The sequence below is a fragment of the Schistosoma mansoni genome, chromosome 2, assembly GCF_000237925.1.
Source record: "Schistosoma mansoni strain Puerto Rico chromosome 2, complete genome".
Lineage (NCBI taxonomy): Eukaryota > Metazoa > Platyhelminthes > Trematoda > Strigeidida > Schistosomatidae > Schistosoma > Schistosoma mansoni.
The window spans coordinates 1,068,517-1,089,963 of NC_031496.1; the positions used below are offsets into that span (position 1 = coordinate 1,068,517).

At 37.9% G+C, this 21,447-nt stretch overlaps 1 protein-coding gene across 2 annotated transcripts; it reads right to left on the reverse strand.

Moving 5' to 3' along the window:
• Positions 1-1,991: 1,991 nt before the first annotated feature.
• On the reverse strand, positions 1,992-18,374 carry Smp_032820.1 (the record flags this gene model as incomplete). Of its 2 annotated transcripts, XM_018795269.1 has the most annotated exons (11): positions 18,342-18,374; positions 18,241-18,307; positions 15,310-15,453; positions 15,120-15,272; positions 14,849-15,088; positions 13,038-13,178; positions 11,431-11,654; positions 9,457-9,625; positions 7,285-7,410; positions 3,265-3,420; positions 1,992-2,090 (listed from the first exon to the last, which is right to left on the reverse strand). In XM_018795269.1, exons 1-11 carry the CDS (start codon positions 18,365-18,367, stop codon positions 1,992-1,994), a joined length of 1,545 nt encoding a protein of 514 aa, XP_018649598.1. In that variant the 5' UTR covers positions 18,368-18,374. The 2 variants fall into 2 exon arrangements, with proteins under 2 accessions (XP_018649598.1, XP_018649597.1); XM_018795268.1 differs by lacking the exon at positions 3,265-3,420 and having other exon boundaries at positions 18,342-18,373.
• Between the last annotated feature and the right edge of the window lie 3,073 nt (positions 18,375-21,447).

Genomic DNA, 21,447 nt, shown 5'->3' on the forward strand with positions numbered 1-21,447 from the left:
AAGCATAGCTACACTATATGTGAAAGAAAGAACGATGGTATAGACTCGTAATTAATTAATAACTTGAGTTAGTTAAAAAGCACATTTTACTGGTCAAACGAAAGTTTGCAAGTAGTGTTGGTGCTGTGAAACAGACCGGGTGCCCAAAACGAAGCAGGTGGTTTTCTTAGAGAGCCACACCCGGAGCATTTGACCTAGAGGTCTAATCCACAAAACAGTGGAACAACGTAAGGAGATGCAGTTCCATGGTGGACGTTGACCAACAATAGGTTCATACGCCATTTGATTCCTCAGAATCCTCGAACTCTTGTGAATCATTGGTTCGGAATCAGGATTTTCCAACTCCCCTAGGTGGACAGTCCGTGTTCACACACCCTGTTAAAGCGCCGGACATCCGCTTTCCGTTCTCTCAATTCAGTGAACAAAACCCAATCGTGAGAGCGTTGGTAGAACCTCCCTGTCACTGTCTGTATACGCGTGGCTATGTGAGAGCATTTCAAGAGGAAGAGCGGACTTTCCCTCTCTCAGTCGTACCAGGGCTACCAAAAAAACTAGTTTTACACTCAGATAACAGCCAGTTTTGGAACTGAACCTGTCGGGAAGCATTTCACTAGTTTTGAGAAAACATCTTTGTGATTAGCATGTGTTCTTTAAAAAACGATTCACAATGTCTTGATCTACGTTAATTATGCAAATTAAGATACGTCCGACTGATTATCTCAACGTTTCCAACTACATGCGATCTCCTGAAGTCTAACAAAATGTTCATGCGTTCCTAGCGCTATATTTCTGAAATGATACAGTGAACTAAGAATGTATATGAACATGACAAACGTATGATGATACTTGATGTCGAAATGCAGTCTACACATATCCCATCTTAGGGAACTATCTGTTTTCTAAAGTGATTTGGAATACATTTAGCAAAACTGACCTCTAACAATCGAATCTACTCATGATATGGATTAAACACTCAAAAATATCAAGGAGCCGGTAGTAAAACCCGGTGAACAGTCAATAATTTTAGAATACAGAGGGCCCACTTTAAATGTCTGGTTGAAAGGTTCACGAAGTTAGGTTCCCATCCAAACGGGAATTAATTGCTTATTTACTGTCCCACGATAATTGACTAAAGTATGTACCAAAATCTGTAGACAAAAATGTGACAAGGTTTGGTTCAGCGAATTTTCTTTCAAATGTGCAAAGTCGCAACAACTCAGTTTCTTAAATGACGGTCATTAATGTCTGTCAATAAGAAGTTTGCTAAACATAATAACTGCTGTGAAAATGAATTCACCCAAAGGAGGGGTTCCTCACATAAACAAAATTCCTTGTTTTTGCTCTAGCGGGTACATTTTGTTTAATTAAAAGTATGAAGCACAAACCTCACGGAATTATTATTCCTTTAAATAGTAAAGATGAGACGTATGGACATCGACTTCAAGGGGAACATGCTCGTGAGAATCTCAAACCTCCTTCTGCATGCGGCTAACGTTTACAAAGTATCATCTCACAAATTTAGTCACTTCAATGTGCATTTTATCACTATATCTGTTTCTGCGGAGCAAAGCATACTGAGCACTTAAGGTTCAGTTATACCATATTTCATGATTTAAGAAAACGGGCAACAGCTGATGCAACGATAGAAGTATGTTAACAGGACACCTAGTTACCACTATGCATTCCACTAAGATAGTCACTAAGACATACATCTATGGTGTAGTAATTATTAAAGAATACTTGCCAGTTTTAGTGAAAAGTCAGGTTCGTATGTAAATGGCATTTAATCGTAAAAATGCTATCTATTTACATCATAATCACTATAAACTGAGTACAATGAATACTGAACCGAAGGACTCCAAGTATTTAAGCTGGTAAAGGAAATCAGAAAATACCATATAATGGACAAAGGATAGCGTGAAGTAAGCTTCTTCTTTTTTTTTTGTGGAAAAGTATAAAACAAAATTTGTACAAAACACTTTTTAAATAAATTAAGGTTTCCAAAGTTTTAATAAACCATCTTCTGCATATGTTGCTAATAAATTCTGATGTGGATGATGTGCACAACCAATGATACTTTTATCATGAACCTAAAAAAAAGCATGAAGAAAATAAATAATTTTAAATATATATCGTATTATATAGGCGTGACTACGGACAATCCAACACGACTCCATACTCTAACAACAAATATCATGCGATAACTACTGCCTAGTTTTGAGAGGAAATTCCTGGAGTTCTAGTGAGATGCTTTGACTAGTGGAGTTTAGTCCTGTTGGATGTGAGAAAGGTACAATGGAAGATGGTCGCACAGTATCGTGAATTGATTTGTACACCGTTGGATCCCGGTCCAGTGGTTTAGACGTTAAGCGTTCGCGAATGAGACCGAAATTTCTTAGTTTGATTACCGGATGTGGGTTCGTGGGTGAGCACTCTCAGAGAGTCCCATACTAGCACGAAACAGAAATTCGATGCTTCTTGTTTCTTAGTGGTTTTCTAACTTAGGTCGGTTGGTGATTTAGATAAAACTCTACAACCCCATTTACTTACTTTCTTAGGCCTGTTACCACTCGTCGAGGAGCATAGGCCGCTCATCAGCATTCTCCATCCAGCTCTGTCCTGAGCCTTCCTTTCCAGTTGTTATTCATCCTTTTCACATCCGCTTCTATTTCCCGGCGTAATGTGTTCTTTGGCCTTCCTCTTTTCCTCTTCCCTTCATGATTCTAAGTTAGCGCTTGCCTCGTGATGCAGTTTGACCATTTCTTCAATGTATGTCCGATCCACTTCCAACGTCTTTTCCTAATTTTCTCTTCAGCTGGAAGCTGGTTTGTCCTCTCCCATAAAACGCTATTGCTGATAGTATCCGGCCAGTGAATGTTGAGTATTTTGCGTAGACAACTGTTTATAACTATTTGTACCTTGTTGACGATGGATTTAGTAGTTTTCCACGTTTCAGCTCCATACAGTAGGACTGCCTTGACGTTCGTATTGAAGATTCTGACTTTGAAGTTAGTTGACAGTTGTTTGGAGTTCCATGTGTTTTTCAATTGTAGAAATGCTGCCCTTGGTTTGCCAATCCTCGCCTTTACATCTTCATCAGATCCTCTTTGTTAATCAATGATGCTCCTCAGGTACACGAATGTTTCTACATCTTCCAGAGTTTCTCTAAATGCACTACTTGGTCATCGTATATTCAGTCCTAGATCTCTTAAGGCTTAAAATTGCTATGTATGTATTTAACAACTAGTTTTGGAATTGACTTACATGTAAAGTATGCTCTAGTTTTCCACCAGATCTAACACTGAAACAATACAATGATTGATCTTCAGCTACGCAATAAATCCATTCACCTCGTCCACTAAGTGTACAATCAACAATATCTCCATTTTCACGTTTACCATTAGTGAAACTTTGCACAACCTATATATACAAATAAGAACAATGCAAAACAGTACCAAATATAAAACAACAATCTTAATTTATAAAATAAATGGTTAAATGCGAGTGACATTACTTAGGCTAGCAGTCTCATAAAAATCGGTCACAAAAAGTGGCTAAATAGGACGAAACGCGCTTCAAATTGGATTCCACTGCTAGCCACTATCCATCTTCGTTTACAATACTAGTAAAATAAGGCTATATCGAGGCAATACGCACAGTATGCACATATGCCAATATTATTTATTTATTTAAACATATAAATATTGGTACAAGGAACCACCAGATAAATACGCACCTCACAAATCTCATTCGATTTGTGTGAGGGCTGTGATACTGCCCAGGTGCCCAGACTGAAGCAGGTTGTTTTCTTAAAGGGCCACACTCGGAGCCTTTGACCTGAAGGTCTAGTCCACAAGACAGTGGAGCATCGTGAGGAGGTGCAGTCCCATGATAGCCGGTGACCAACGATTGGTTCATACGCCATTTGTTTCCTCAGGATACTGGAGCCCATGTGCACCATTGGTTTGGAATGAGGGTTTTCCAACTCTCCTAGGTGAACTTTCCGTGTCCACCAACCCGGTTAAAGCGCCGGACATTCGCTTTTCGTCCTTTCAATTTGGTAAACAACAGTAATGCCACGAGAAGGCAGTGAGTAGGACTTGTGTGACAGAGGCTATATATTCGCGTGGCCATATGAGAGCATTTCGAGAGGGAGAGTAGACTCTCCCCACTCTCGGCCGTACCAGGGCATTGGGGGGCAATAAGAGACTGACCATTTGCAGTCCTAAATATCAATGGGTAGATTCAAACAAACAATACTAAGTGAATTTAAACTTCACCCATTTGTACAAGCAAGTGGCTATCAGGACTTAGTAGCTGAGTGGATAATGCAATGGCGTTTGAAGCGAAAGGTACTGGGTTCGAGCACCAGAGTGAATATCAACTCTGAGATGCAGGTACATATAGCTGACGAGTCCCAAAGAGGACGAGACGCGCGTCCTGAATTCAAACGCTAGCCACTAACCATCGTTGCTTACAACATTTACAATTGTTGATTAGATTGATAAGTTTCTGAATAAATTATTTTCACCTTGGATCGAAAATCGATAAAAATTCTTTCTTCTATTATAATTTTCGGTTGGTTCGACAAATTTAGTAACACTTTTACGATTAATTTTGATAACGGTTAATCCCTGTCAAGCCTGCTCATATGATACACAATGTTGTCGACATAGTAACAATTCGTTTATTTCTTTGTATCAGTAGAATTACTATCACACCTACGTAAACGTGTATATTTGAAAGCTTACTGCAGCCTATGCATATTCTGTCTAACTCAAATGTTGATCGCTTAAATACAGTTCGATGTATTACTCTCCTTCCTTCATATGTATGTACTTGTATTATAAAAGCAAAATGAACTTTGATTCGTCGTGCCTTTATTTGATATGACTATAAATTCGCCTCTATATTCACTTGCACACACATATATGTAATCGCCTCTCTGCTCCAAATCTGCTCGACTTGCTTGTATCTTTGTGCTCTGTGCTATCCGCTAATAAACTGTAGTTGCCACTTTTATATTGCCGATTGATATTAAACAGAGTTGGGATTTATATATAATAACGATAATCAAGATGATTGATTAACGAAGCTAAGTCAGTACAAACGCATAAATTGTATTTTTGCCAAATATTAATTTATATATTTATAGGGTCATCTGATATTCTCGCAACTGCATAACATAAATAAATTATGTTTATCATAATTATTCACTAGGTCATTTCTCAATGTCATGTATAGGTAATATGAAGAATTGTGGGTGTTGATTTCATTGCCCCCAAATGCCCTGGTACGGTCAAGAGTGGGGAGAGTCTACTCTCCCTCTCGAAATGCTCTCATATGGCCACGCGAATATATAGCCTCTGTCACACAAGTCCTACTCACTGCCTTCTCGTGGCATTACTGTTGTTTACCAAATCGAAAGGACGAAAAGCGAATGTCCGGTGCTTTAACCGGGTTGGTGGACACGGAAAGTTCACCTAGGGGAGTTGAAAAATCCTGATTCCAAACCAATGGTGCACATGAGCTCCAGGATCCTGAGGAAACAAATGGCGTATAAACCTATCGTTGGTCAACGACTACCATGAGACTGCATCTCCTTATGATGCTCCACTACCTTGCGGATCAGACCATCATGTCAAAGGCTCCGGGTGTGGCCTCCTAAGAAAACCACCTGCTGCAGTTTGGGAAAATGGGCAGTATCACAGCGCTCACACAAATCAAATGAGATTCGTGTGGCGCATATATATCTGATGCCCCTTTGTACCAATATTTATATGTTTAAATAAATAAATAAAAATTGATTTCATCTTGTCATTCTGATGTACAAAAACTTCAGCCATCGTTAGATGTTAAAATGTATTGATAGTGTTAACGTAAGTTAACTGATACAGTCACAACAGTGTGATATTTTTCAGAGAGAGAGAGGGGTGCACAAAACCCTGATAGACTTTATTACACTATGTAGCGAAGTATAAATTCAGTGTTTATCTTGTTGTGCTAACGAGGTATGGCAACTTGGACCGATGCATATATGTGCCTGGTCCTACGTTGATGACGTGATGAGTTTCAAAATAATCATATCTCTTGTCGTTCTGAATTTTGATTTGATCATAGTCAATAAAAACCTTTCTAAATTGTGCATGTTTCAAGGCCTTTGCGAATCAATAAAGCGATTTTTATTTTAACAATAATTTACTGAAATGGACTGGACCGGATACACAACTTTATAATATGGATATTTTATTTATTTGTTTATTTGAAATATAGGTACAAGGATGCACCAAATACATATGCGCCGCACAAATCTCATTTGATTTGTGTGAGGGCTGTGATACTGCCCAGGTATCCAAAGGAAGCAGGTGGTTTTCTTAGGGGGCCACACCCAGAGCCTTTGACCTAAAGGTCTGATCCACAAAGCAGTGGATACTTAGAAATAGCTATCGAGCAAATAAGGTTATAAAGATAGTCTAATGAACTGTAGTGCAATGCTTCGCTAATCTTTCACCTCGATAACCGTTATAATACAAATCTTAACGGTGCATGTAATCAAAAGGTAAAGAAAAGCTGCAACTACAGTTTACTATCAAATGACCCAGACCACAAAGCTTCAAGCACATGAGTAAGTATCAGTGAGCAAGCGCGAGCAATTAAATAGGCAAGTTTACAGTCAAATTGTATAAGGGTGCAGCAAGACAAAGCATACATATATGGGGAGGTTGCGTCAGCGAATGATATTTGAGCAATCAACGTTTTGGCTAGAGTCTGTCATGTACTTTAGTAATCATAACAATACAAAGATATATGCGAATTTTTACTACCCAAATGACAATGTCTGTTAAGTAAATTAATAAAAAGGCTTAAACAAAATTAACCATAATCGAAATGAGGTGTAGGATAGTTGCTATAGGACAACATAATTGTTTCAACAGAACTAGTGCAATTATCAAATTATCAGAAGGGGTTTTGTGGAGATTTTAGTAGTTTTTTTCAGAGTTGAGATCATGAGTCAATTGAAGCTAGACCACCATGGAAAACCTGGAAGCACTGGACGGCCGTTTCGTCCTATTATGGGACTCCTCAGCAGTGCGCATCCATGATCCCCCCTCGCGAGATTCGAACCCAGGACCTACCAGTCTCGCGCCAGAGCACTTAACCGATTATCGAATTACTCGTAATTATGCAAAAAGATAAGATTTAACGAAATTTCTTGCTATCTATAATTATACATACATCATCAAACAGTGATTTTGTTAATCAAAACAGAACAATACAACTTACTTGACCTTGAGCATTCATTATAGCAACAGTATTTGAACGACTACCAACAAGAAAATGATCTGGATCTTGTGGAAACAAGATAATGGAATGAATAGGTACTTCACGTCCAAGTAAACTAGAAACAGTCTACAAATGATTACATAATATGCAAGGTTAATACATATTAATAAATATAATTAAACTAATGAAGAACTTATAAAGTGTTATTACTCAGTACAATCAGTTTATATGTTTAAGCATCGGACTGACGGATATATTAATACTATTAGTGTTAAAATGATTTTTGTGAAGACTAACTGGATTATATACCTAGCTAATTATATTAAATAGTTAGAGGAGTTTTGTAGGAACTCGTAAAATCAGATTACATGCTGATTGGTAATAAACAGAAGAGTATACCTATAATTTTACAGAGCCGCATACCTTTCTGTGAGTTCAAACCCGCATTATTATTTTTATTTATTATTTAAACACATAAATATTGGAACAAGAAAGCACCAAACATATATGCGCCGCACAAATCTCATTTGATTTGTGTGAGGACTGTGATACTGCCCAGGTGCCCAAACTGAAGCAGGTGGTTCCCTTAGGGGGCCACACCCGGAGACTTTGACCTGAAGGTCTGATCCACAAGGCATTGAAAAATCGTGAGGAGATGCAGTCCCATGGTAGCCGGTGACCAATGATTGATTCATACACCATTTGTTCCCTCAGGATATTGGAGCCAGCCCATGTGAACCATTGGTTTGTATTCAGGGTTTTCCAACTTCCCTAGGTGGACTCGCCGTGTTTACTAACCCAGTTGAAGCGCCAGATATTCGCTTTTTGTCCTCTCAATTTCGTAAACAACAGTAACGTCACGAGAAGGCTGTGAGTTGGAGTTCCTTGGCAGAGGCTATATACACGTGGCCATGTGAGAGAATTTCGAGAGGGAGAATGGACTGTCCCCACTCTCGGCCGTATCAGGGAATAAAACCTTTATATCTAAATCAGGTATCCTTCAGTTAATGACTCATGAATCCTAAAAAATCTCTTTATAAACACTTGTCAACTTTAAATAAAATTTTCACTCAATACTAACTTATGACTAGGATTGCACAAAGTTTATTTATTAATCAACAATGTAACCTACTCAATTACTTGGATAATAGTATGGTGTGTGCTACTGATGTTGACAGATATAAGTAGTTAGTATCATCAACTGAAAGTGAAATGCCTGGAGGCAGAAGGTTAAGAAGAACGAGGAAAAGAAAACGAGAACAAAGAATGATTGGTGTGGAAACAAAAGAACAATGAAGTTTGAGACGATTGACTGATATTTGCAAAAGGAACAGTCAAATTTGAGACAATGGATTGACATTTTGCAAATGAAGTATTTACTGTATGGTTCTCATATTTTATTAAGATGTTTTGTAATTCGATTGTCCCCACTTGCGTTCTCGTTCACTACAATAGTGTAAGAAAAATGGCTTCTTATTTTAAATCCTGTAGACTGAACACCGAAGCCAGTCACTAATTATCAACGAGAATATTTATATTAGTTGGAAATCTCATCTCTCACATCATGAATACAACAGAGGAACTCGATAAAGCAGACAAAAGAGAAGTTAGTTTCAAGTACGATGGGAATCGAAAAACGGAAAATACAAGTTAAAGGGAATAAAATTCAGGTAGAGGATGAATCATTTGGAGTTAAGATTGAAGTGAATATAGAGAACAAATCTAAATGTATTACTATGGTCGATTTTAGGCTATTCTGACAGCTGATTACGAGTACTGAGCGATGGTCAACGAGTATGTATCAACCAACGTGACTCAGGTTATCTATCAACGAAACTATTGACTGATACAATGTCCTAATTTTCTCATCATATCTCTTTCTGACTTATTTACTTTGTATGTCAGATGTCAATATACATCGACGTCCTACTAATGATTCAACGATATCTATGATTAAATACTTGCAGCTTATCTTTTACTTGAAACAATGTTTCACAACTATTTGAGTAATGCAGTTTAAATTTCTGAACCCGATGGTTAATACATGAAAAACTCACCTGAATAACCATTGGTGAAGCTTAGGAAAACGTTAATGATTCATCAGAGAATAAAGTGTATACACAAAAATGAAACGACATCAATAATAGTAATAGTACAATGATAATAATTTACCTTAAAACTATTTATACATTCACCGCTACGATATGACCAAATTTTTACAGATCCATCAGAACTTCCACTAAGAAAATGATCACCATCTGGTAAGAATACCAGACAATTTATAACTCCAGTATGGCCAATAAATTCACGTAGCATTTTGCCTGATTTGACTGAATATGTTCTATGTTGAGGAAAGATAATAAAAAAGCAAATACATATGAATGATGTACTAGACAAATCGTAGGTGAAAATAGACAAAGTACATGATGTGCATTCAGCTACTAACGAACAGGTTGACGTATTTAGTTTTTAGTGAAACTGCTTATGTAATGGTTAGTTCAAATACCTGGTTGCTCAAACTGCAGAAGATAGAACACTGTTGAAACCCCCTCGACCTAGAAGTTGGAAGCTAACAGACTTACCCACTAAGTCATAGCTCATAAACATGAACCAAAAATGACGAATTTTTTATTTTAAAGAAAATGATACTTTCCGTGTTTCAAACTTGTGCTAGAGAGGTCGCGGTTTTCATCAAAACTAGCTTATGCTGATTGTTAAATAACTTAAAGGAATATTCTCATAGTTTTGATGAAAAATCAGGACCTATGGAGTGGAACAATGTTTCTAGCACAAGTTTGAAACATGGAAAGTATCATTTTTTTAAAATAGCAAATTCGTCATTTTTGGTTCATGTTTATGAGCTATGACTTAGTGGTTAAGTCTGCTAGCTTCCAACTTCTGCGTCATGGGTTTCAACAGTGGTGTTCTATCTTCTGCAGTTTGAGCAACCAAGTATTTGAACTAACCGAAATGTCTAATTTAGTTACAGTGAATTTTGGAGTAACCATTATCTAAAGCGCAAAGACTGAGAAGTGATTGAGAACCTCTAATACCAAACCAAACAATGTACACAACTAATAGGTATATATATATATATATATATATATATATTACTAGTTTGATTACAAATATATAGGTCATGAATGATTTCGGCTAAATGAATAATTCACTTATCCCAATGGGCTACCTCATAGATACTTTACACCTACCGGCATCCTCAAAACATATCTATCTAATCGCAATATTTGACATGTCCTAACGTTGCTCCACTGCCTTGTGGATTACACCTTTAGATCGAAGGCCCAGGCTGTGGCCCCCCTAAGAAAACCACCTGCTTTGGTATGGAAACCTGAGCAGTATCATAGCCCACACACAAATCAAATGACTTATGTATTCGGTTCCCCTTTGTACCAACATTTATGAGTTCAAATAAATAAATTTATAGTTGAAAGTGTGAGTCAATTGAACTCCTCAGCAGTGCACATCCACGACCTCGCCTCGAGAGATTCGAACCCAGGACCTACCAGTTTCGCGCCAGAGCACTTAACCGTTAGACCACTGAGCCTGCATCCGATGGTGTTTATGTCTAACTCCAACCAATCCACGAAGTTGAGCAACCGTTCACCAATTGTCTTCAGTGAGTTGATATCTCACAACAGACCTGGTTGAACTCCACTGGTCACTGCTTCTTACTAGAACTCCTGGAGGCGAGGTCGTGGATGAGCACTGCCACTGAGGAGTCCCACAATAGGACGAAACGGCCGTCCAGTGCTTCCAGGTTTTCCCTGGTGGTCTAACTTCAATTGACTCACGCTTTCAACTATGAAAAAACTAAATCTCCACAAAACCCCTTCTGAAAATAAATTTTTGGAGATCGTCTTTTAATGCCTCCTAGTTTAAGCGATTTCATTTCCTAATACTAGTTTGTTAGAAAGAAATACCTAAGGATTTAATGAATCCAAATATTTTGTAAGTTTGAAGATTTATGGCACCTTAACAGACTGCATAGATCGACAATAAGATCAGTAGACTACAAAAAAATTAACCAGTACCCACTTAGAAACTAATAATTTAGATCTACTTACAGAAAATATCAAAAAAATCCTAAATCCCTTCTGTGGCAAGATATATATGTACATCACTTACCTGATCAGATGATCAAAACTAGCTGTTAAAATATTTATATTATCTCGAGAAAATTGTAAGGCAGTTACTCCTTTCTGATGAGCTTTTTCTATTCTTCGAATGCATTGACCATATTGGATACGCCATATTTTTACTAGACCATCACTTGAACCAGCTGCTATTAATTCTGAATCACGACTAAATGCTAAACATAGAACAGTGTCTTCCATCATCATAAATGTATCCTACGAAGAGTATAGTAGAATAAGTATGAAAACACTACACTTAATAAAGTGTTTAGATCGAGTATTGAAGAAATTTAAATCACGCGAACTACAGATATTACTCGCAACAAAAACCAAGTCAAATAAAGTACCATTGATGCAAGTTAAGAGCATTCACATTAAGATGTCGTATCAGTGTTTAAGAAGTTATTGACTGTTGGACTGAGACGTGGAGCTATGCACAGACTACTTGGTTAGGGTCTACAAAATTACCGTAACTAGTGATTGTTGACATGGAATGATATATCTCAGAATTCATCGTGATGGCAGAGATACATTCACTATTTTTTTCTGAAAACACCTATACTTTTCATTCTTCACATCTATTCTTTCTTCTCAAGTAATCTTTCCTATGCCTGTTTGCTATTACCCTCCAATACTATTGATGCTTTAATCCTTCTTTCAAAAACCCACAATGTTGTGTTGTCAAGTGGGAACTTGAACTGATGCACATATGCTTCAGTTCCTACGTTGACTATGACTGACTGACTTAACAAATGAATGCAACTCAGTAGTGATTTTTGTAGACATCTTTGAATCATAGCATAATATAAAAGTTGGAAGAAAAGTAAAAATTACTTTGTTGTACTTATTGTCTTTCTATGACATTATACTATATGGTATGTTTTACATTCACTGCCACTGCCTTCTCGTGGCATTACTGTTGTTTACCAAATTGAAAGGACGAAAAGCGAATGTCTGGCGCTTTAACCGGGTTGGTTGACACGGCGAGTCCACCTAGGGGAGTTGGAAAACCCTGATTCCAAACCAGTGGTGTACATGGGCTCCAGCATCCTGAGGGAACAAATGGCGTATCAATCAATCGTTGGTCACCGTCTTCCATGGGAGTCCATCTTCTTACGATGCTCCACTGTCTTGTGGATCAGATCTTTAGGTCAAAAGCTCTAGGCATGGCCCCCTAAGGGAACCACCTGCTTCAGTTTGTGCACCTGGGCAACATCACAGCCCTCACACAAATCAAATGAGATTTGTGCGGCGCATATTTATCTGGTGCCTCCTTGTACCAATATTTATGTGTTTAAATAATAATAATAAATGTTTTACATTACTCGACATGGATTAACAAACTTCAGGTACAAATATATTTCTTAGACAATTAGTTAATTTAGCCTGAGAAATCCCAAAACAAGTCTTTCAGCCGGCCAGTCTTAAGCAACATGAAACTTGACAAATATTTGTACTGGTCTAAATTGTTAAACCATTTCACTAAGGTAACAAAAGTAGCTTATTAGATAGTCGAATATACTTAGTATTGTAAGTAAATGACAGGAAAATAATACAATAAGCCTGTTTTACCAATAATAAAACTATATCCAAACATACTTGTGCTTGATACTTTAAATCTTTTCTTAGCTTCCCAGTTGTAAAATTCCATACTTCAATAAAACCATCCAAAGAACCAGATACTAAAAATTGTCCATCTGGACTAAATCTTGCACATTCAACATGACATTTTTGACCAACCTAGAGATTCAAATAAGATAAATTTATTTAGTAACAGAAAATGTGAATTTTTAGGAGGCACTCATGAACTGAATAAAGAGATCAATGCTAAGGATTATTCTGACGATTAAATTGATACGTATTGTTTTTAATCATTATTGTTTGGACTACCTAGATCGAAAGCTTAATCTAACGTAGATAAGTACAGTTGTGGAAACAGATGAGACATCAATTTATGGTTTGAACCAAAGGCTTACAAAAAGCCAGTGGATTTCTGCTAAGTCTATTGCACTGGTAGATTCTAGCAGACTAATCTCATCAGGCTGAGAACACGATGACGAGAGAAAACAAATCAGATCTAGGTTCACCAAGTTGTAAGGAACGATCGTGAGCATTGGTGGGCAACGAAAGCAAAACAGATATAAAAGACATTGGCTGTAGGTAACACCCAACAACTTTACAGAAACCGGAATCAAGAAGTCAAATATAGGTGAGACAATCTCGGAAAAAGACGACACTTATCTACTCTTAGTCCAGACGCTTAGAACGACGGGCAAGATACATCAAGGAGCAGTTCAACTAGCCTTCAGCTACTTTACAACTACCCACCACTCCCAAACAGCCTGAATGGAATATTGAAGTAGGTCCCCAGACTCTAGCTGAAGTTCAGAAGGTTATAGCTAATCTGACATGAGGAAGAGCATGCTGGTTAAGATGCATTGACTTCAGATGTCTTCGAATATAGTGGTCCAATTTTAGCGATTAGGTTGACTCATATTTTAACTAAACTCTGGGAACTGGATGTAATCCCATCTGACTGGTCACAATCACTTATTGTCCCAATATATAAGGGGTTAAAATCATCTTGTAATAACTATAGAGGGATTAGTTTGACTAACATAGCATCTAAAATACTAGCCTCAATAATTGTCGGGAGTCTAACAAAAACTCATGAACTCCAAGAACGAAAAAATCAGACTGACTTAAGAGCTGGCCCTGGTTGCATCGACCACATATTCACCATTCGTCAGGTTTTAGAACACAGACATGCTTATCGGCGTCCAACAATGATAGTTTTTCTTGACTTAAAAGCAGCATTTGACTCAGTAGACCGATAGGTTCTGTGGCAGTGTCTGTTATTGAAACGAGTACCTGAGAAGTACATAAACCTCGTGAAGGCTCTTTACTCGAACACTATCAGTCGAGTGAGAGCTTATGGCGAACTGTCACATGATTTTACAACCTCAAGTGGTGTCCGACAAGGCTGTCTACTATCCCCATTATTATTTAACTTCATCATAGACCTACTGCTGGAAATAACGCTCTCGTCGACTGAATTTTTAGGAATCGATCTCCTACCAAGAGGTTCATTTATCGACTTAGAATACGCAGATGACATTGTCCTGTTTGGTGAAGACTCTGATAAGATGCAGAGTCTTGATAATTATAATGTAAAATAACAGAGAGATAACTTTCATTCAAAGAATATTGCATAGTGCTGTATAACTATATGTAATGCTTACAACTGTCAAAAGCACTGATACTTCAAGAGCTAACAAATGGTGACCAGTGTTGATAAAAGTCAATAAACGGATTTATATTTTTTATGCCTAAAGTTTAAACTCAGTTAAGGTTGATAGAGGAAAGCGGAAATACATTTATAGAAAAAGTTTAATATTAAAGTAACTTACTCGAATAGTCACAGCTACGGTAGCTGGGGGTTTTTCATCTTCCAGTTCTTTCAAGGCTGCTTTACCACGGAAAACATCAATTGCAGTACCAGGGGGAAGCAGGCCTTGATGTTGCTGCCATTTCAGTGCTTGGCTTAGAAGTGCTCGAAGTCGTGAAGGTGCGACCACGTTAACATCACCGGAAAGTGAGGCGGCTATGGCTTGTCGACGCTTTTCCTTGGACTGTCCTTCCAAATAAGCCTAAAAAATAAATTTAAATAAGCACAGTTACTTCACGTGGATCGAAATAAGACCGGGCCAACAGGTTCTCAAGATGTGCATACCTCTCAGGATATGCTTGTTTTAAAGCTATCATTGGATCAGTCTGACGTAATAATGTTCTGGCAGCACCCAATTCACGTAGCTCAACTAACTCTATGACAATCTGTAAATAAGAGATAAAAACTGGTGCATCAAGGTACCTGCTCGTACAAGTCCATGAGCTTATGATCAGGCAGTTTCAAGTTTTGAACAACTTGTAACACAGTATCCCAATGACCACTGGTAATCTCAGTCATAAATCCTTCAACTGAGTCGACTGTATTGAGTGATATACCAGTTTCCTCCTAAAATAAATCAAATTAAAAATATGATGAAAAATGTTTGCACAGAACTCTACTGACATGTAAGCTGAGTCACCTAGTTATATGTACAGTAGGACTTTACACATAAGTGTATCAGTTTAGGATGTCACACTTCACTAGTGATACCATAGTATGAGTCGTAATACTAGTAGTAGAATATAACACTAGACCTAGATAATATGGTTCGAAAAGGAAAAGTGGATTTGGAGAATATAAAATTTCTAAGACAATTAAAAGGCTCAAAATTTAGGGGACAAAAGATGTATGTCCCTGTACCATTGCGAAAGATCCTAAGGCGTGCCAGAATCTCTTTAAACACTACTTACGATAACAGTGAAGACCTCAACCAGGCCGTCTGCACCTATCCATATGGCTCGGTCCAATGATCAACGACTTCATGGACCCATTCGGATTGGCAAACCACAACTTTCTCCTAACTTACTACTATACTAGCCATTATTGCGTGTCAAGGCAGGTTAAAGTTGGGGATGTGTGATACATGTCCCATGTACCTCTAACAGCGCTCAAGACCATCTTCTCCACTGATACATGTCCCAACCAACTCATTCGATGAAGACTCTCTACCACCTCCTCAATCGAGTTACCATTATTACCCGGTATTATATGCCTAACTAGGATGATTCACTTGGTGGTCCCAAAATACGCGAAGAGTATTAGGAAGTCATCCTTGATTAAAAACTAGTAGACCGTCAACATCCTCTTTTTCCAAGGTTACATTTATTCACTAAGACATGGGAAACTGATGAGCAGTGTTTGTATCTGTTGTTTGGTAGATATATATCTTGTTTCTCATTATTATTTTCATTTCATTCTTGTACACTAACTTCTGTTCGTTTTTCCTCTTTTGTTATAAGCACTTTACACTGTCTTCACAACCTCATTGTTAGTGTGGCGCATATGTATTTGGTGGCTTCTTGTACCAATGTTTGTGAGTTCAAATAAACGAATAAAAGACGGATATCTTGCCTACGCCACTTGTGATGTAAGTTAGTTGAAGAGCTAAACCACTTTGCTAACTATCATTACTTTAGGCTACTTTGTACAGTAAGCATTTTTGAGTTAATGAGTTTACTGCATGAGGTTTACTGAATCGTTGAAATGTAACAGTAGGTAATTACTAGGCTGGCTGCGTAAGAAATCTCTTGTGTTCAAACTACAAGACCTTAGGGCGGGATCATGTATTTTTACTCTAATGGAGAGCCAAAGTTATTTACTGATATTTTTATTAGCTGATCAGCAGATAACAAAACGACGAACTTTACAGAACCCAGCAAGCTAATCTCTAATGCACAGATCAAAACTTTGAAGTTCTGATTATTTTCCGTTCGAAGAGGTTTAAGTAAATATAACAGTAGTTTTATTGAGACTTATCTATGTGCATCTTGAAATTAATGTGTTATGGGTAGTGAACATCACTCAGTTATATAGGTAGGATTAAACTATACTGCCGAGCCAATCAGAAGCTTTCGCTGGTTTTCAAGTTCACGGCGCTAAGTTCGGTACCTGATGCTTACGTACGGTCGGTTTACAGAGGTTTTTAGGGAAGGCGTGATAATTTAGCGTCTACAATAGAAGTGATCATAAGATTCTGGCGCGAAATTCAATTATCCATTTGGATAGATAGAGTTTTGGCATTATAGCTGATGTCAGTTCGTGATGAAAACCCTAAGTATAATTCCTAGCCTTAATCATGAACTGTAAATCATAATTTGAATTCTTCACACAGGTTTATAAACCTCATTTGGTCTTAGTTATTATGTTGACACTCTCAGAGTCACTCTAGCGTCGCTCAAAGGTTGTCCATAACTTATAGTCTCACCCATAACCCTAAACCCTACACCTAAACCTTAACTCTAACCCTAACCCATAAACCATACCAATATACTAACATTATTGAAGCTATGTGGTCGAGGCTAGAAGAAGTTTTGAGACCTTATCATGGTTTCAGAGGTCGACTACTATGGAGCCATATGGATGTGTTCCTGTACCGTATGCACTATGATTTTAGAACTTCTGAACCTATATCTGACCTTGAGAAGTTTTTGACCCATGTAAAAGAAGTGTTTCCACTTTAATTCTTTGGTTTTGTATAATATATTTTTACTGTATACTAACAGTCTTCTGATTGGCTAATATTTCTCAAGGTCATTTAAGATTCGTTCAAAGGTCGGCAGTATAGTTTAATCCTACCGTTATATACAATGTAGTACCTGGCCTGTCTTATTGGATGGCAAATAAACTTTCCTACGGAGGAAAATTTACCAATGACGGAGAAGGGTTGTTTTCTATTGGATTCATTATTTAGATCGACTTATCTCAAACTCGTACACTGATCGACTGAAATAAATATTAGAAATCTGGAAGACTTAATACAAACTTTTGGTTATAAGAATTACGTACTAGCTCTCAAACAATTTGAGAAGTAATCCTTATGTTATGATGAACAAACAATCAAATAAACCCCCTTTGCTTGCATCACCAGTGTTTCTTCTGTTAAAATCCTTTGCCAGTCAACAAGACTTGAGAAGAATGATCAATGGAAACGCAACAAACAATTACAAAACTGTAAACTAAATCCTAGATACAAACGTCGACCTACTACGACGAGTGAATGATTTCGCGCAGCTAATCACTGAAGTAGGTCTTGATAACAGTGAAGTAAGCAAAATAGTCTAAACTGATCCAGGTTATAACAATACTACTCAAATTGAGTCTAACATCATACGGAGGATAAGTAAGCATATTTACCTGCAACACTTGTAGAGATTTTAGCAGATTACATTCTTTGAAATATTGTTCGATCAATCGGACAACGCTGAAACCATTAAATTAGCGATAAGTTAGCTTACTCCGCTGATTCTATTTCAATAGCCATTTCTTCGAAGCACGCGCAATCGTCTAACAGAGGTCTTTCAATGAACAATAAAGGGAGAACTGAAAGGGAATATGTGAAAACATAACACTACTTCTAAGAAGGTTTATTATTTGCTATTATGTGATCTATACTTAGTTCTTACATTAGTTATCAGGTCGAGAGTAAATAGATACTTCAGAGCAATTCCCAAAAGGATTTGGTGCTTAGAGACCATATGTACAGCATTATTCTATTGCTACAGACACTCACAAGAATCTAAATAACTTCAGTGAGAGCAAAGACATATCATCCCCTTTTCGGACTTTTAGAAAGAAGGACAAAATGATAAGACGTGTTTTAAATTGACTCCGTTCTCAATATCCCTATGCTTGTGAAGATACCATAAGTATTTGAAGTTTGGTAATAACTGAACCAGTAACACCTATAATCGATACGTTCCTACACAATCAAATCAAAAGTCAGAAGCATGGAGGTTCAAAGATATATTTGGTAGCTTATCAATATATCGAGAAGTGACTGATCTAAACTAGACTGAAAAGTCCTACCGAATGCAGAAGAACATGGTCGAAACCAGCATCAAGAGTTTTGAAAGGCCCTGAAACATATATTTTGTGTCCATTCACCTTAGATTTCTAGCAACTTACACAGCAGCGTGCTCACTCCCTCACGTACTTATACCAGGTCAGCAAAACCGTTGTGCTATAGGCTTGACGGTTGTACGAACATCGGGCTGAGAGAGTTTGTGCAACATATTGAAGACGTTGTATCGATAACATTTCGGCACGATTGGGCTATTCCTACATGTAGATTTGTCACATAGTAAGATTTCTTTACCCATTCCCATATTTTTAGGGATTTCTGGAGATAACTCGTGCTAAAGATCAGTATCTTGTTTTTGAAGCTGGGTGAGTGTAAGGAGGTTGATGCCTTAAAGACTGTTCACCGAATTTATACGAGACAAGGCATTTGCAACTACATTGTTTGCTCCAGAAATGTATTGTATATCTGAAGTAAACTGCGAAATGTAGTCTAGTTGTCGAGACTCACGAAGTGAGTACTTGTCTCAAGATGAGCTTAAAGAGAAAGTCAGGGGTTTATGATCAGTAGAAAAGGTAAATTCTCAGACTTCGACGGAGTGTTCAAAATGCTGTACAGCACAATACATAGCCATGAGCACCCTACCGAAATTGCTATGCCTCGATTCAGTGTCTAGCAACCGTCTAGAGAATGATGCCAAAGGTTGCCTAGAGTGGTTAACCCATTGTTGTAAAACTCCTCCGATTGCTGAGTCGGATGCGTCTACTGCGATACTAGTGGATGCTTGGTTGTCCTCATGTGCAAGCATGGTTGCTTTCGTGGTGTTCCTTGACTTTGGTGAACGTTTTCCTCGCGGTATCGTCCGGAATAACGGATTTCGCACTTCCACGAAGTTGGCCGATTAGTGGTTTCATAAGAGACGTGCATTTTGGTATGAACTGTCTATAGAAACTTACTAGTCCGTTAAATGTGCGCAGTCACTTAATGGTGGTCGGTTCTGAATAATCCAGAATGGCCACCACTTTGCTTCTCATAGGTCGGATACCTTGCGCTTCAATATTGTTACCTATGAAAAACTAAGCAGTCGGTTCAAATTTGGCCGTCAGAATTTGTTTGAAGAACTATAACTTCTGCGTCAATGTCAACGAAGTAGCGAACTACTGTAATCACATCAGTGACGTTTAACAGACGACTATGTTCGCCGGCGACGGTTGCCATTAACGCGTGACGTGTGGAAAGTTTCTGGGAACGTTTTTCGTGTCAGTCGGTTTGGGTCTCGGAAAATTACAGTGTTCTCTGCAATTTTTAGGCAGATTTTCTTTACTGATTATGATACCAGCACCATTCGTCGTTATCTGTCTCTCGTGATCTAGAGACAGATCGTTATCGTAAGGTACTTCTTCAAGGATTTTGTGGTAGTCCTCGGTCATGTCGAATACTAAGGTAACGTGTCATAGTATTGCAGAGTTCCGTAACGTTATCTCGTGTGGTTTGAGGTTCTTCTTTAACTGAAGAAACCTCGGCATTAGAGGTTTTGGTGATCTCTAGAATTTGGTGGAAGATGCATTGTTGCTTTGAAACGAGACAAGCATTAACTGTATCTGCTGACGAAGTTTATACAAGAAAGGTTGTCTAAAAGGTCATCGAACGCCCTTCGACCAATACCCTCTCTCATTTGTAATAACATGTCCATTGCTGAACAATGTTGTAAATTGATGTTAATTAGGAGTTGATCTAACCTTTGTCTATCATTTAGATCTCCGCGTTTCTAAATAAACATATTTTGAGTTTCATAAGGTTTCACAACATCACTAGTAAACATACTGGGTGAGATGTAGTTGTTGAATTCGCGCGGTATTTCCTTCATCACTGAGAGCAATTGTGCATACGGATCGATCGTGCCGTGCTCGTTGATGTCAGCTCCTACGTAGTAGAACCAGGCTTCTATGTTGTCAGAACAGAATGGAATTAGCTGAAGCGGGAGTGGCGTAAGGATTTTCATCTTAAATAATTCGGGAGTCTGTTCGGTCATGATGAATATAAAGTATAGAAATGAACGAGACAAATATAAGCAAATAGGGAAAAAATATCACACCATATAAAAACTAAGGTAAAGAAACAATATACAAAGTTCCGACAAGGGACACACAGTTCACGAATAGGTGTATCAAACCATGTCGAGCTCAACACTAAAGATGTCACGAGTATTTGGGGTTTGATAACACCATGACCAGTAACACCTTTCATAATCGAAACGTGCCAACTCAGTGAAATCAGAAGTAAGAAGGGAAGAGACTTGAAGATATATGTGATGGAATATCGACATATCGAGAAGCGACTAATCTAAGCAAGCTAGCAGTTGTAGAAGAAGTAAAGCACGGTGTACTCGTCCATGATTTATTTATTTATTTATATAAACACATAAATATTGGTACAACGAAGCACCAGATAAATATGCGCCTCACAAATCTCATTTGATTTGTGTGAGTGCTGTGATACTGCCCAGGTGCCCAGACTGAAGCAGGTGGTTTTCTTAGGGGCCC